Source organism: Coccinella septempunctata, chromosome 3 (genome assembly GCF_907165205.1).
Source record: "Coccinella septempunctata chromosome 3, icCocSept1.1, whole genome shotgun sequence".
NCBI lineage: Eukaryota > Metazoa > Arthropoda > Insecta > Coleoptera > Coccinellidae > Coccinella > Coccinella septempunctata.
The window spans coordinates 18,743,902-18,761,520 of record NC_058191.1 but is presented as its reverse complement, the minus strand read 5'-3'; the positions used below and the strand labels follow the sequence as shown (position 1 = coordinate 18,761,520).

General features: G+C 36.8%; 1 protein-coding gene across 2 annotated transcripts in view; it reads left to right on the top strand.

The window, feature by feature from the left end:
- The window catches only part of LOC123310549 (tyrosine-protein phosphatase 10D), a 488,577-nt gene that overhangs the window by 199,884 nt on the left and 271,074 nt on the right, over positions 1-17,619 (top strand). For both annotated transcript variants that reach the window (XM_044894063.1, XM_044894062.1), the window contains exons 6-7: positions 833-1,369; positions 13,634-13,903. In XM_044894063.1, coding sequence (XP_044749998.1) covers positions 833-1,369; positions 13,634-13,903 — 807 coding nt within the window. The remainder of the gene's footprint in view (positions 1-832; positions 1,370-13,633; positions 13,904-17,619) is intronic.

Sequence of the window (17,619 nt, the reverse complement as noted above, 5' to 3'; positions counted from 1 at the left end):
AAATTGAAGTATAATCATTACCTCAACTGCCAAATGAATTTCAAAAGAATAAACGACTCATCTAAATACAATGCAGATAATTTACGATAGTAACCAATCTAGAAAAATGTTTGCACAGTCCTACAATTTTGTTGATTGAACAACACTTTTGTTAATCTCCGCAGGTTTTCTTCGAAAAAACACATACTATTTCATTTTTGTTATGAATCAGATCCTCTAGTGTTGCAATATGATGTTTCATGAATTTTGACTTCTAGTTATTAGAAATGAACGATAAAATACAAATTACTACGTAATGCAAATCGGAGTTTGAACCTGATTCAAACTGTCAAACCAATATCAACATATTGTTAGGTTATGGTCGAAAATATGCAAATGGTTGTGGAATAACATCATTTAAGTCCTGTCAGTTCATAAAACCATGTATTAGAAAGAGAGAGAGCTAATCAGGCATTTTATTCTTAATATTTCTGCACATGCGCAGAAGTCGATTCCACAAGCTGGCTTCATTTTTATCTGCTCCATTATCGATATAGAATAAAATAGATATATGGAATCACCATACATTCCATACATGAACTCTTATTCTTAAGTTTCAATGACAGATTCATTGAAGGAATAGGGATTATTTATTCCATGAATGACCCAATGCAAAAACAGCATTTTCACTCATCCTAAGAATAATATATCTGCCCAATAAATTTAGTAATTGATGCCGAGGCAGCAATTTTTTTCTTGAATAGGTACCTACAGATGAATTATATCACAATGACTATTATTTTCGGAATACTTGAGAGTTTTCGATTTTTAAGTATCATGAATCAATTTTCAGAGCCACTAGCAGTTGCGAACATCAAGGCTATCAAAGATGACAAAAATGGTATTGTTACTATATCCTGGACCCCACATCCGGATAGTTTTCAAGAAGGATACCTCATATCGTACCACGAAGTCGAAAGTTCCACTGGGGATAGCAGTACTGCAAGAACCAAGAATAAGACATCGATAACTCTGGATACTCTCCTTCCCGGAAGAAACTACTCGTTGACAGTGCAGGCCTTATCAAAAGATGCCGAATCTGAAGAGAGTTCCGTTCACGTAGTTACCAGACCCAGTGCACCGATCATTGAAGATTTAAGGCCGATGGTGGACGGTTTGAATATAAGTTGGAAGTCTGATGTCAACTCCAAGCAAGACAAGTACGAGGTTCAGTGCGTCAGAAATGATACTTTTGATAAGACCATAAGAACTACGTATGAATCGACTATCGTACTGAATCAACTCTATCCTGGTGCTGGTTATCTGGTGAAAGTGTTTGCCATTTCTCATGGGCTGAAGAGTGAACCACATGAATATTTCCAGCCAGTGTGTAAGAATTTTATCGATTTTAATTTTTCCGAGGTTTAGTTCGCGATAATTATGGCGAAGAAAAAAATTTCTTTGGGGGATATTATTTCCAGAACTTCACTTATAATAGGCATCAACTAACTTGAAAAATCGGGATATACCAGTTTGCTTCATTACTGAGACACAGGATTTTCAAATTTTATCCAGAAATATATCCTTCAAACAATTTTTTTCAAATTAAAAACAGATTATACTTACACAAAGTGATTTTTGTTCCGATTTGAAATCGGAAGTTATTGAATTAGCGTTTAAAACGGAAAAGAGTCTAGGTAAATACACGAAAAACAATAAAGATCCAACGAATATGGGAAATAAATGTGGAGTATATGAACTTACTTGTAGTAGTTGGGGAGCCGACGATGCTATATCGGAATTTACTCGAGCGTTGTGGAGACCTAGTGGATTTTGAAGATTAGATGGTAGAAAGAAAAAAAGGTTCTATGATGTATGCAGCGGTGGGGAAAGCGTCTGCAGGGTCTCTAAGATGTAAAAAAAATCGTCAGGTGTACATACTCGAGCGTGTCAGATTAAGATACTGTATATGCTCTACGTGTCTCTGATAATGAATTCATGCTTATCTGACAGTTTGCGCGGTGGGACTGGCCGTACGGGAAGAGTTGAATATGGTAAAAAATAAATTGTTCCAGCGTGTCAGATTTTTGGAGGATATGTTAATTGGACCCAAAGGAAACTACTTTTCAAGGGACTGACAATTTGGACGTGACGCAAGGTCACAGTGGTCCTTTGAAAATGTAAAAAAAAATCGTTACTTGTACATACTCGAGCGTGTCAGATTTTCATACAGATGGTTAATCTGGGTATTGCAGACATGTTGACCCATTAATCTGACACTAATCAGGAGGAGTTTTCTCAATCTGACACTTTGAAGATGATAAAAATCACTTTTTTTCGAATATTTCCCTCCCTGTACCTCTAATCGTTTTTATATTCATTATGAAAGTTGTAGACAATAAAATTCTTCACAACTTTTGTCTGAAGCAATTTTACATACTCTCAACTATTCTCGAGTTAAAGGGCGATAAGGGCGAGAAGCTTAGGCACACATGCGAAAGGGCAAGGTCAATGTAGAATCCCAGTCTAATCTACAATTGTCAAAATGACAAGGTATTTCTATGATGACAATTTCGAAATTAGTCACGAAAATTTTAGTGTTGTCTGTGATTAAACCTTAGAATGTATAATACTTAAGATGTCTAAAACACTGGTGTGTGCACTTGTCACTTTTTGCAAGCATCAACATTTCAGAAAATCGGGGATATGGGATCAGTTTCGTGGCGGCGCCACCATGTCATTTGCTTCGTTTTATCCTTGTTCTATCAAAGGAAGTCCAAGATACTCTCTCGTTTTATTTTGTTTTGCGTTGATATCGAATATCGATCAACGAGTACAAAATATGAACTGGCCCATTTTGTCAGCTGTTAAGGAATATTTGTGATTTACAGTTCAATTTTCGTTGTAAAAACAAATTTGTCAACATTCAACACTACCGAATAAGGGTTCAAAGGAGTATTTACAGTTCTTCTTCAAGATAATTTCCGTTTGACAACTTGAATCCGTGAGGGGGGTAATTCAATATTATTTTAATAAAACACAATTGATTGGTCAAATATCCAATATATTCAGTTGATAGGAAGGTAATTTTCACTATATCTATTCAGGAAGAATATTTGAAGAACAAACTCGAATAGATTTATCAATTTCTGATTCTCAATACATGCTCACAATTCACATTACGTATTTCCAATACAGTTTCTTTGAAATATTGCTGAAGTTGCCATAAAACTTAGCTATATCCTTCCCGAATGTTCGTTCATCTGATTTTTTCTGCCTCAAATTCCAACAACACCGAATTATTAGCTGTAGTTCTTGATTGTCCATACAGAAACCTGAACTTATTGAACGACATGTTGAATAAATGAATGTTCTACACCCCTTTCCTTTCTCGAAACTAATACATTTTCACACACCAATAATCGCTTATAAATACAACATGTTGTTAGTCGTAGGAAAGTATTCAAATTATTTTCAAATATCAATTGACAATGCTCTGTCAAATTCTAAACAGCGCTACCTACAGTGGGAAAAACGAAACTGGTCCGATATCCCCACGAAATTAAAAACAATATCGAATCAGTGAATACACCAGAGTTTTAGACATCTTAATAATACTATTATCCAACGAGTGAATTTTCGCTTCATCATGTATCGCTAAACACGTCGCATTAATCGCCATATATGTCAAAAACGTTCGAACGTAGAAAAAATCGCTTCGAACAAAATTTGTAGAAAATGTTATGTTCTATAACTTTTATAATGAATGCGAAAAAGATTTGGAGCCCAGGGAAGGAGATAATTCAAAGAAACTGCTTTTTGTGACCTTTATGGCCAATTTTTATTGTTTCGGCTCGCTAAAACTGTCAGATTATATTTTTCCGTTATTCTTGAATCATTAGCTTCAAAATAAGATAAAACGCCACCACGCTCGAGAATGTACACGTGACGTTTTTTTGCAATTTTGGCGTCCTCCCACACATTTTCGACACGCTTAAATTGTCAGATTGGGAGAATATATACTTTTCAACATGTAATTAACCACATATATCTTAATCTGACACGCTCGAGTATGTACAGGGTGGGCAAATTTCGATGTTTTAGCACTACAGTTTTTAAACCAGAGAAGATAGACAAAATCTGATACCCATTCTCGTTCTGTTTTTCTGAGAAACTAACAATAGTAGTAGTCATTTTTGGCCAGTTTCTTTTGTTTTCGAGTTATAACCAAAAATTGGAAAAATGGCGATATCGAAATAAATTTATATCTCCGCTAATACTGATGATAGAGCTCTGAAATTAAAACATTATTGTGATGTATTTCACCAATTTATATTTATTCCAATAGTATGATTGGAACGAAAACTCGTTTGTATTTTATATATTTATTTCAGGTCGCAATTACACACTGAATGAATCTCTTAATCCTACGTTTTATGTTAGGTACATGTGTTTCATTCTTATCTGCTGCGCAGATTCGCCAATATATAACAATACTTCCCTCTTTAAAATATCATTAAAAAAAATCAATTCACAGTATCCTCAACAACATATCCTGCCATATACCACACAATTCAATACATTTCTATTTACTACATATAGTAAAGGATACTTCAAAGTAAATAAGTTCTAAACATAAGTTAAACGCTCTACAGGTCTAATATTTCGTCTTGGTCTCGTTATTAAATTACTTTCATACTCGGAAACCAACTCATCAGATCTCCCAGGTAAATCTTGATTCACTTCATTTTCCTCATGAGAAACCTCACCCGGATCAAGCAACTCGCTATTAATCTCCCCCGGAAGTGCCAAAGCATCAGAAGACATGGGAATAATCTGATCCAAGTGACGTTTCCATGTTACATTTCCCAACTCTGGAATGTGAACCAAATAAGTTGATTTACCTATTCTCTTGTCAATAATAGCTTTGATCCAAGTTGGTTTTGATGCATTTCTATGATCTTTTACCGTTACTTTTTCACCCCGACAAAATTCAATATTTCTTTTTCCTCTATAGTTTTCTATTTGTGTGAGTTGATTATTTTTAACGGTTTTCTGGAGATGTTCATTTGTTTTTTTATCACTCGGTAACAACAAATTAAAACGTGTACGGAGTTCTCTATTGAACATTAGACTCGCATGTGAACGCCCAGTGGTGCAATGAACCGTATTTCGAAAATCAAACAGAAAATTGTTCAGTATCTTGTTTATATCTGAGGATTCGTTTTTGCCAAGAGCGTTCCTCAATGAATTTTTAATTGATTTCACCGCATTTTCAGCTTGACCATTCGAAGAAGGGTGATAGGGTGGAGAGCTGATGTGTTCTATACTGTTCAACTTGAAAAATTGTTCCATATGCGATGAAGTGAAATTAGGAGAATTATCAGAAACAATAGAACCCAAACCGAGCAAAGCATGATCGTAATGCGTCAATAGTTGCTTTAGAAGTAATAGAAGTAATCGGAAAAGCTTCAATCCACTTAGAATGAGCGTCGACTATAATGAGGAAATATCGGTTCAAAAATGGGCCCAAATAATCGATATGTAATCTGGACCACACTTCCAGCGGCCACGGCCAGTTATTCAGAATAGCTTTATTAGGGTTATTTTTATGTATCAGGCAATTTTCACATTCTTTACATAGCGCTTCAATATCTTTATCTAGTTCAGGCCACCAGAAATATGATCTGGCCAAACTTTTAGATTTGACGACGCCCATGTGAGATCGATGGAGATCTCTCAAAATTTCGGCCCTCAGTATTAGAGGGATAATCAAACGATTATTCCATAAAAAACAATTTTGTTCCACAGTTAGTTCGTTCCTAATTCTGTGAAAAACTTTCAAATTGTCACCTATTTTTTTCGGCCAAGCGCTTCGCAAAAATTTTATGACTTGAGATAGGATATAATCATTTCGGGTTTCTTCTTGTACTCTACTGAAGTCAATCGGAAAGTGGGCATTATTTTGGAAATAATTGATATAATTCACATCAACATTTTCCCAGACAGAATTCTGTTCTGGTTGCGGTGGCCTGGATAGTGGATCAGCTAGATTTTCAGTTGATCGCACATATTCAATAGTATATTGATAGTTACTCAAAATGATAGCCCACCGGCGAAGACGATTTGCGGAAAACTGCGGTATACTTTTTTTCGGATGGAAAATTGATGCGAGGGGTTTGTGGTCAACTACAAGTGTGAAGTGGCGGCCGAACAAAATTGGCGACAATTTGAAAGTTTTTCACAGAATTAGGAACGAACTAACTGTGGAACAAAATTGTTTGTTATGGAATAATCGTTTGATTATCCCTCTTATACTGAGCTATTGGTTTTTCCGTGCCATCAGGAAAAGTATGTGTAATAACCGCCCCGACGCCATAATTTGACGCATCTGTGATGAGTCTTACCGGTAGATCTGGGTTATAGTGAACTAGGACATCAGCCGAAGTTAATATTTCTTTTATTTTTCTGAAAGCTCTCTCACAATTGGCTGACCAACGCCATTGTACCCTATCCCTCAACAAATTATACAACGGGTGTAAAATCGATGATAGAATTGGCACGAATTCCGTAGTAGTTCACCAAACCAAGGAATGATTTGAGCTGTGAGATATCTTTTGGCACCGGCGCTTTATTGATAGCCTCGATTTTCTCTTGACAAGTATGCAAACCGGTTTTATCAATTTGATAACCCATATATGTAATTTTTGATTTGAAAAATTCGCATTTATTGACGGAAATTTTGAAACCCGCATCCTGTAATCTCTCAAATATTTTCTCCAACCTCTCGAGATGTTCGGCTCTATCCTTACCAGTAACGACTATATCATCAATAAAAATTACAACACCATCTACTCCTTGTAACAACGATTCCATCAACTTTTGAAATTTAGAGGGAATACTTGCTATTCAGAAAGGAGCTCGAGTATAACGAAATAAACCTTTGTGAGTTGTGATAACTACAAGATTTTTCGAATCTTCTTCAAGACATACCTGGGTATAAGCATTGGCTAAATCTAATTTCGTGAAATGCTCACCGCCCTGAAGACTAGCAAAGAGTTGTTCTATGCGAGGCAAAGGATATTTATCAATTTCGATGTGAGGGTTAAGTGTTACCTTAAAATCTCCGCACAGTCCTACTGAACCATCTTTTTTAATCACGGGCACCACTGGCGTTCCCCACGGTGAATAATCAACTGGTTCGATGACCCCTAAACTCATTAGCCTTTCTAGTTCCTGCTCAACTTTCTCCCTCATGGCGAACGGAAGAGGTGTAGCCCTAAAAAATTTAGGTGTTATTCCATCAGATTTTAATTTGATTGAAATTTTTCCTTTAGTGAATGTTCCCAATCCAGGTTCAAAAACACGTTTATATTTTTTGAACAGAAACTGTAAGTCATCTGGGACATCCACGTAATTCAAAGAAGATATATTCAACTGAAAAATATTGAAGAAATCTCTTCCTAAAAGTGGCGGTCCACATGCATCTTTTATCACGTAAATATCTATTTCCTTTGTTTTATTTTGAAAAACAACTTCACAAGTAAAATAGCCTAAAGGTACAATATATTCCCCATCTTTTCTTCGTGCATTTCATTGAAAATTTCCCAAAATTTTTCGAATAAAATGAATCAGAAATAACCGTGAAACTTGACCCTGTATCCAAGTTGAATGCATAAGAAGTACCTTGAATAAGAATTTCAATGATGATAGGATCATTTTGCAATGCTCCCAAAGTAAACAAAGAATAATCAGAAGATTCCATAAAATTCTGTTTATACTTTGAATCTTGAAGAAACTTTGAATTTTTATGTTTTTGTTTACAAATTGTTGCGAGGTGACCTTTTTTACCACAGATGTGACAGAGACGATCGCGATAAAAACACTTATCTTTTGAGTGGTTCCGTCTTCCACAGATTTCGCATTTGTTCTGTTGATTACTGGTATTCGATGTTCTTGACGATTCTTGATTCGGTGGACTCCCCTTCTTCGATACACTCTGACATGACTGTGTACCTGCGTAATGCAAATCCACTTCTTTCTTGATTAAATTCTCCCAGTTATTCATCGATGCCTGCGTCGCAGATTTTGCTGATGCCAATTCAACCATTTCAGTAAAAGTTACTGAATTTTTTTCTTCCAGAAGACGATCTTGAACACTTCCCTTGTCGTAGTTTACTATGAATATATCCCTCAGAACCATTTCTAGTTGTAAATTATTAAATTGACACTGCGCTGGAAAATTTCTTAGACGAGCTGCCAATTCTTTTGCAGTTTCTGTTGATCCCTTCTTAGCTGTATAAAATTTGTATCGTGCAGCAAATACACTTTCACTCGGTTTGAAATGATTAGTGAGTAGATCACTGAGTACTTTGTATGTTTTAGTTTCTGGTTCCTCCGGCAAGCACATGTTAAACACTAGCTTGTAAGCTTCTTCCTCGGCTTCTTCGCTAAGGACATTCAACAGGATGGCTCCTTTCCGTTTTTCGTCCGTGATCGTATTTGCAACGAAGTAATTGTCAATTCTTCTTTTAAAAATGGACCATTCCGAAATGGCAGGATCGAACTCCCGTAAATGTCCGATGTTTGATGTCGTAGATTCAGACATGTTGTGAAGAACCAAATTGTTTGAATTCGTATAATTCACTTTTCCTCGTCGCCACTTGTGATGTATTTCACCAATTTATATTTATTCCAATAGTTTGATTGGAACGCAAACTCGTTTGTATTTTATATATTTATTTCAGGTCGCAATTACAGAGAATGAATGAATGAATCTCCTAATCCTACGTTTTATGTTAGGTACATGTGTTTCATTCTTATCTGCTGCGCAGATTCGCCAATATAAAACAATTATTATTATATTAAAACATCATACAGGCACTTTTTTACTTAGAATCCAGTGGCGTGCTCGCCTTTTTGGCAGGATTTTTAATTTCGAAACTATGACCCAAAGTTATGTTTGGGAACACTAGATTTCTATGCAATTTTCTGAAAGCTTAATTTTTACTGATTTCAAAAATATATAACATCATATGGTTTGTATCAATATAAATAATAGAAAATGTTCAAAATCCTGTTTTCCCAATATTTCTATGGTTTCAACTTTTGATGAGCATAGACAAATATTGATTATCGTATGATTACCACTGTCTCCTTCTATTAGACCTTTCATTATCATAAAAATTTATGAAATATATCTAGATTCAAATTTTGTGAAAATTGGAGAAAGCATAGAAAGAATGTCATTACCGGAAGGTGACTGCTCTTGTTATAGGAAGCTCTATTTTTCTGTGCTCGTCAAAAGTTTAAACCATAGAAATATTGGGAAAAAAGGCTTTTGACCATTTTCTATTATTCATGTTGATATAAACCAAATGATGTTATATATTTTTGAAATCAGTAAAAATTAAGCTTTCAAAAAATTGCACAGAAATCTAGTGTTCCCATTTAAAAGAACATAACTTTGGGTCATAGCTTCGTAATTGAAAATCCTGCTAAAAAGGCGAGCGCGCCACTGGATTCTAAGTAAAGAAGTGCCTATATAATTTCAGAGCTCTATCATCAGTATTAGCGGAGATATAAATTTATTTCGATATCGCCATTTTTCCCATTTTTGCTTATAACTCGAAAACAAGAGAAAGTGGCAAAAACTGACTACTACTATTGTTAGTTTCTCAGAAAAAGAGAACGAGAATGGGGTATCAGATTTTGTCTATCTCCTCTGGTTTAAAAGCTGTAGTGCTAAAACATCGAAATTTACCTAGAAACCGAGATAATACGAACCTCCTTCGTTATTCTCATTATCGTTGACTTCGTCATCCAGAAATTGAAAAACTTCCTCCATATTGCACGACAGTTCCCATTGCAATGGCCGCATTCTGAGCTGTAACGTAACGATCATTCTCCAAACATTTAATTATCTCATAGGGACCCAAAAACTCGTAATCGCTTCTGGAGATATGCATTTGCGAGCCTTTTTTTTGATGTGGCAGGGGGAAAATCTGCAAATCAGACGAACCACCCTCTTCTGAGGGGGGAAAAGTGTGGGGATTCTCACTTTTATGAGCTCGAGAGCCACTAAAAACCCTTAACAGCTTCTTGAATATTGGTTGCGGATATTTGCCTATAAACCGTTCATCTCTTAGTCGGTTTTCTTCTCGCACATTATCGTGCTGGGATTTATGTGTTTATCCTCTAATGGATAACACTTCATTGCATTTTTCAATAAGTTTATGTTCCCATTTTAATCTATTCTTAATTGATCTCTTGGTATCCTTTGTAAATTCGCATTCTCCTTTTGTCTTCCTCTGGGTCGTAGTCCACTAGTCTACTGAGTTCTTGATTCGGATGGTTTTTCGCTGTTTCGAATAATTTTTCTGCTTTTCTGCTCATGAATTCCGTTATGGTTTCCCATTTTAGGTCCCTATAAAGCTGTCTATTCCTGACAAACCAAGGTGCATCAATTGCACATCGTAGCAGCTTGTTTTCGGTGGCCTGAATTCTTTTGATGTGGCTCTTTGCCGCGAATGCCCAGGCAACTGATCCATAAGTCAGTTGAGTCCTAGCAACGGCTTTGATTATCTTCAATTTTGTCTCTTCCGACATGTGGCTTCTTCTTCTTCCTCTTAGAGGGTAGAGTCTATTCATCGCTGCTTTCGTTTTGTTGATTGCTTGTTTGATATGACTTTTCCAAGTAAGTCCTTTGTCAAGCGTTATTCCTTAATATTTGGCTTCATATTTCCAGTCGATTTCTTCGCCGTCAACTTCTAGATTTGTGGGTCGCAGTCTTCTCTTCTGTAGTAATACTGCTTGGGTCTTTTGTCCATTGAGCTTGATTTTCCACTTTATGCACCAGTCTTTTGTTTCGTCAATCGTTTCTTGTAGTTCTATTACTTCTGGGATGCGGTGTCGAGTTGCTATGCCTATGCTATGCCTGTGTCGTCAGCATATAACGTTAGCATGGTTCTTGGATTCTTCGGAATATCGTGAATGTATATGTTGTACAGAAGTGGCCCAAGTACTGACCCTTGGGGTACTCCAGCCTCTATATCACTTGTTGTGGAGCATTCTCCTTCCACTTTAACGTAAAATCTTCTATTTTTGAGATGATTCCGGATCAACTTGCATATTTTGATCGAATATCCAGCACATCTCATCTTATACACACATCGTCAAAAGTCTTGGCCCCCTTTGGTTTCTCGAGAAATAAACAAAATATGTCCTGGAAATGAAATGAATATTTTCCTCTATTTTAACTGCTTTATATTTGATAGAATATCTTCGTTTGTTACTCTTTGCTTCATGCAGGATGCGACAAAATAGGAGATCGATTATTTATAGTTATTCCACAACTGAATCCAAATTCAATAGTCCGGATTACCACCTCTTCTTTCAATCATCTGCCCAATACGTCTAGGCATCCCACGAATTAAGTCATTAATGAAATTTTCAGGCATATCGTTCCATTCTTCCTGAAGGTCTAAACTCAATTCCTGAAAAGTTGAAGGTGGGTTTTGGCGATTGGATATTGCTCTCCCTAAGTAATCCCATACGTGCTCAATTGGATTCATGTCCGGTGAGATGGCTCGCCAGTTCATTCTCTGGATATTGTTTTCTTGAAGAATGTTTTGAACCCTTCGTGTGCGGTGTGGTGGGGCGTTATCATCTTGATAAATGAAATTATCCCCAAATTCGTTGCGCAAAGGAACAATGATTGTTTCGATGATGTTTTCTGCGTAGATGTCACCAGTCATTGTTCGTTCAACGAAAATAAGAGGGGTACGGCGACCGAACATTATACCTCTCCAGCACATTAACGATCCGCCTTGAAAGGGCACAACTTCCCGGGCGAAATTTAGTCGCTCTTGTCTGTCTGGACCTCTCCAAATCCTTTCTCGCCGACTATCACTTTGTAGACCGAATCGTGACTCGTCTGAAAAAAGTACGTTGCGCCATTGCGGTAAAAGCCAATCCTGGTGGGCAGAACAGCCCATTGTCGACGGGTAGCTCTATGTGGTGATAGCCGAGGTACTCTTAAAGGTCTTCTTGCTCTTAAATTTGAGGAATGCAACCGTCTCCTTATGGTACAGGATGAGACTACCCGTCCATAGGTCCTCAAAAAATGACTTTGAAGGGCTGAAACAGATACCGTTCGATTCCTTCGAGTAAAATTTGCGATATAATGGTCTTCCCTTGCAGATGTTACTCTGGATCGACCAGGCACCGGCCTCCGGGTAACACTGTCGGTTTCCAGGAAAAGAGCCACTGTGCGCCTCACGCACCGGCCTCCGGGTAACACTGTCGGTTTCCAGGAAAAGAGCCACTGTGCGCCTCACTGAAGTCCGTGGAATATTCAAACGTTGCGCAATCTGGTGGTTTGACAAATTTTCTTGATGTAGTGCTACTATTCTTGCCCGGTCAAACTGAGGAATTAGATGTCCCGGCATTTTCCACAGAATATTCTCAATATTACAACTCGCGTTATTCCCTGAAAACTGATTAACTTAGACTACACCTGTATTCTGCCAAACAAGAAACATTTTTTGCTGGTTTATTGTTTTCATTTAAGTGATAATATAGTGAAGATTCGACACACAAAAAATTGTCATGTTACATTCAACAAGTTGAGAGTTGATAGGGGGGGCCAAGACTTTTGACGATGTTTGTATATTATTAATCCTTCATGTCATACTCTGTCGAATCCTCTGGCATTCGTCTAGTAAAATAAGACCTGTAGCTTGTTTATTTTTAAATCTCTCTGTAATGTATTCTGTGAGCCTTAATAATTATTGCTCTGTTGAATGCTCTCTTCTGAATCCGAACTGTTCTGGTGGTATTAGTTTCAGATTTTCGGTTTTCTCATTTAGCCTCGTGGATGTAATTCTTTCTACTACTTTTCCTAACGCCGACAGTAGACTTATCGGTCTGTAGTTTTGTGAGAACTTCTTCTCTTTGAATGGTTTATTGAACACAATGACTTCCGCTGTTTTCCATTTTTCTGGGTAGTGTTCTGTCCTCATAATTCCATTCGCGATAGCATCCGTAAAGCAAAGACCGTCGATCGTCTTGATCCCGAATCGTATGTACTACTTCCCCTATCGATTGTAAAACCGGGCGTAAAAGTCCCATAGCGACAAGCGTATCAATACAATCTTCATCAAATCTCACACCGCCCACCGGCCTAAAAACAGTCAAAAAATTATTTGTTTTCCTTCTCATTACAACTATACACGCAGGTTATACCTGAATTGATAGATTGTAGAAAGAGTAAGTTTTTTTTTCCAGGGGCGAAACTTGATCAATCGGTTATGAATTATTCACAAATATAAAAATGATACTTATTTATAAAAACATCAGTCTTGTATCAGGAATATATCAATCGAATGAATTGAATTATGTACAGGACTGATATTTATAAATATTGAAAAAAATCGATTGTACAGTTATTCTGGAAAAAAGAGATTTTCTCGTTAAATTTCAACCTTGTATATGCATCAAAAGTGTTGGGCAATCTATGGAGGATTTCCTTCGAAAAAAATTCAAAGATTATCTCATTTCCAAATTAGCATTCGTCCTTATGACACACCTTGTACGTTGTAGTCACCTATACAAATTGCTCTATTTTTAACGAATGCATTTCTATCACTTTCAGTTCCGAAGCCACCAAGGAATATGACGATAGAAAAAACTACCACAAATTCGGTAATAGTGAGATGGCTTGCCCCCGTAGGATCTTTGGTTTCTGAATATGCCATCAGGTATAGGACAGAATCGGAAAAAACTTGGGTTAGACTTCCAGCCGTACAGAACACAGAAGCTGAAGTCACGGATATGTCTCCTGGTGAACTCTACACGATTCAAGTGAATACTGTCAGTAATGGTTTGGAAAGCAATGACCCTCAACAAATGAATCATACGATAAGTAAGACAATCAAGTAAAACGAACAATTTTCAGTTATGCTTATTATTGAGATAAAAATTCCTACCTTGAATGTTGGCCAAAACCAAATCTTGTTAAGTTCGATAATTAATTCAGATGAAGTTTTTTTGGATTAAGTTTTTCAGTTTGGGTGCGATGGGTTTTTATGAATGGTCAAACTCGAATTTTTTAGTGATCGCATTAATTATTCATCGGATGGTAGTCTCGTTATCGCTTACTTTTTTGTAATAAATATTCACGGTATAAGTATGGTAAAGAGTTATATTATGATATGAGATGGGGTAAGCATATATTTCAAACGAGGCCGCTAGGCCGTCTTTGACATACATAAGAAGCACTGAATATTTTTTATGTGATGTTTATGGAATTTATGGATTTATGGAAAAGGTATAGTACCTTTTCCATAACTACGGATTTATGAGAACATTCATATCATCTTTAACGCACTAGTGGGGTAAAGTACCCCATTACGATACTTACGTCAGTATCGTACTGTTTCACAAAACATGTTGAAGGTAGGTGGTACCATTTGAGTTTTATCCCCTGCGTGAATTTGCCAAGAACTTCATTCATTTGTTTAGCAGCAGCTTGTGTTAATTCCTGATGACTAAACTCAATACTTGGCTTCAGTTTGCTCAGAAGGACAGAAATAAAGGTGGCTGATAGCCTCAATTAGACTTAAAACGGGTATCGCCTACAACTTTTTCTTCCTTCACCAATAGATTTCCATTAAGAGAATAACATCTCAATGGCGATTACTATTCGAAAATACCTTATAGTCTCAAAGTCTCAATGAAAGGTGTATAATGTTCTTATTGTCAGTTTGAAGAAATTCGTCGTAAAGTAGGCTATGGAAATTGGAATTCTGAAAGTTGATATTCTCCTTCTGCGTCCAAACGCGCACGCTTAGTTTTAACCGCCACATAATATAAGAGTAAAAATATGTGAAAATCTCAGTGACATTCTTTCGATGTCCTTCAAAACGACATGGTCGACTAGAGAACGAATTTTTTTAATGCTCGTTACAACATTACCTCTCATCACTTGTATATTTGTTCCATACATAGGTACTTCCATTAGCACTGCTCACATACGGTTTTCATTTCATGTTATTGTTGTCCCCCAATTTAAGTTCGCTTATAACTCGAAAATAAAAGAAGGTGGCCAAAAATACTACTCTTGTTAGTTTCTCAGAAAAAGAGAACGAGAATGGGGTATCACATTTTGTGTATCTCCTCTGGTTAAAAAGCTGTAGTGCTAACATCGAAATTAAGCCACCCTGTACATGTACTGAGTTGTGCCATTATTTTTGTTTCCTGTAGGGCTATAATATCAGGTTGTCTCTCTGATATTATTTCTTCTATCTCGGGTTTTCGAATGTTGATTCCGTTTATGTTCAACGAGATTATATATCTTGAGGGATTTCTTCCTAATGTCCGCAAGGTCCATTAATTCAGTTTACTCAATAATGCTTGGAGTTTTTTCTCCATTTCCCTATCAATTTTCAACATTATGCTGTTGAAAATTTTTTCCGGGAAGATATCTAAATCATCGGCTGATTCAGATATCTTTTTCTTCGCCTGTTGACTGTTCAAAGCCTGTTTCATTGTAAGCTTTCTCTGTTCTTCTTTTTTCTGAACGGGTTTTGGAGCCTCCCTCTTCTTTTCCTGCTCTGTAGGTTTGGTTTTCGCAACTTCCTGAATTTTTTGTTCAGTAATTGTTGTTTTTGTTACCTTCTTTTTCTGCTCAGCTAATTTTCGGGAATTCTTCTTTCTGGTCACCAACTTGAACTCGCTACATCCTTTGTAGCTAGTTGGATGGCCACATAAGACGCATGTGGCATTTCTCTCTTCACCTTTTCTGGTGAGTGTGCAGTCATTGCTGCTATGGCTTCCTGAGCTATTCACGCATCTCCAAGAGAAGGAGCATTTGTTTTGTGCATGTCCGTACCTTTGGCACCTAAAGCACTGGCTTGGACTTTCAGGCCTCTTTTTGTGTTCAACCACAATACAGAGGTGTAGATTCGCTTTACTTCGAAGATTCCTTTTTTCTGGGTTTTAACCAGGTAGAGGGGTATGGGCTTCTTCGTCTTGTTCGATGTCATTCTGGACAGCTCAGCGTCTGATATTCCCTGGAATATCAGGTCGTCCTTAATCAACGCAAGATCAGCGTCGATTGGTAAATGCCTGATGACGGCATATATCTTCTTCTCCTCCTCCATTTGGTAGGTAAAAAATTCTTTACCATGCTGCTGGAAGAATTTCGTGATTTTTCTAAAATCATCTACGGTTGACGCGATTATTTCTATACCGTCTTTAACTACAGTTGCGTGGTTGTAGTTTATCTTTTTTGTGTAGAGAGCTTTGGATATCTCTACCCAATCTGAGGTGCCCATCATCGTGATGGGTGGTATTTTATCCTTCTTAGACACTTCTGGTGCCTTTCTGATATTTGCCTCGTCAGACGAGGAACTTTCTTTGCTCGCTAGCTTTGTAGGAGGCGCATTTTGAGGTTTGACAGAAGGCGTTGTAGGGCTTTTCCTGATCTCCACAGGAATCACTTTTTTCCCCACCGAATTGGCAACTTCGGCGAAAGTTGGGGACTTCAGCGCAGAGAGTTTTACAATTTCCTCTTTGGCTTGACGGAGCTCATTTATCAAAATCGAAACCGTTCCATTGAGTTTAGCGATTTCGGCTTCCATGACTTCATTTTCTTGGCGTAAATTTTTCCGACCCACAGACTCACCTTCGCTAAAGTCTTCCTTGTTCAAAAATCGAGGGTGTTATGATTTTTAATTAAAGAGTAGTGGACTGTACTAAAAGATAATTGAGTTGGAGATGGTATAAAAACATTTATTAAGAATCATTCACAACCATAAAATGAATATGTCACCTGCATGAAGCTAATACAGTAAAAAGCAACTAATATTAACAACATCTATAAACTCAGAGAGACAATATCCAATTAAAAACAAGAGATGGTCCAGAGCAGTTCAAATGAGAAGTCATTTGATGTCAGACTTAGACGTTGAGGAGTTCAATAAATTCAATATCAACACAACGGTTACACAGTGATAGGGCAATCAATTGAAAATTGATTGCGAGAGCCTCCTTTTTCTATCAGAAAACGCGAAGGTTAGAATACTGAATTTTAAAGAGAAGACGCGAGAGTACAGAGAAATAGGCCCGAGGTGAAACTGCAATGTCTAAGTCTGATCATCAACGAGAAATCGATACATTAAATTTGAGTAGATCAATAATGTTAATGTAAGTATGAGCAGAACAAGAGTAGCACAAGTTAAATGAGAAGCACAGAGTTACTGAATTTGAGAAGCACTAGAATATTAAAAATAATATGAAAAGGGCAATAAATTCTAATTAAATGAGAAGTTCGATAATAATTCATTAAATGAAAAGGACAATCATAATCAATATGAGAAGAACAAAGTATAATTCATATACATTGAGATGATCTTGAAGAGAGCAAAAATCTATCAATGTATTCAGCATTTACAGAGACGAACTGCTTACAAGTAAGCACGATTAGAACGTTCATCAGAAAAATAGAAGAAACAATTGATAAATTAAGAGAAGTCATGAGAGTACTGAGTTGAATAAATCTCTAATCGTAGATTTTGAGATGTGCTGAAGGCTGAGAAAACTAACATGCATGTTGAGTCCGATGAATGAATATAGAAG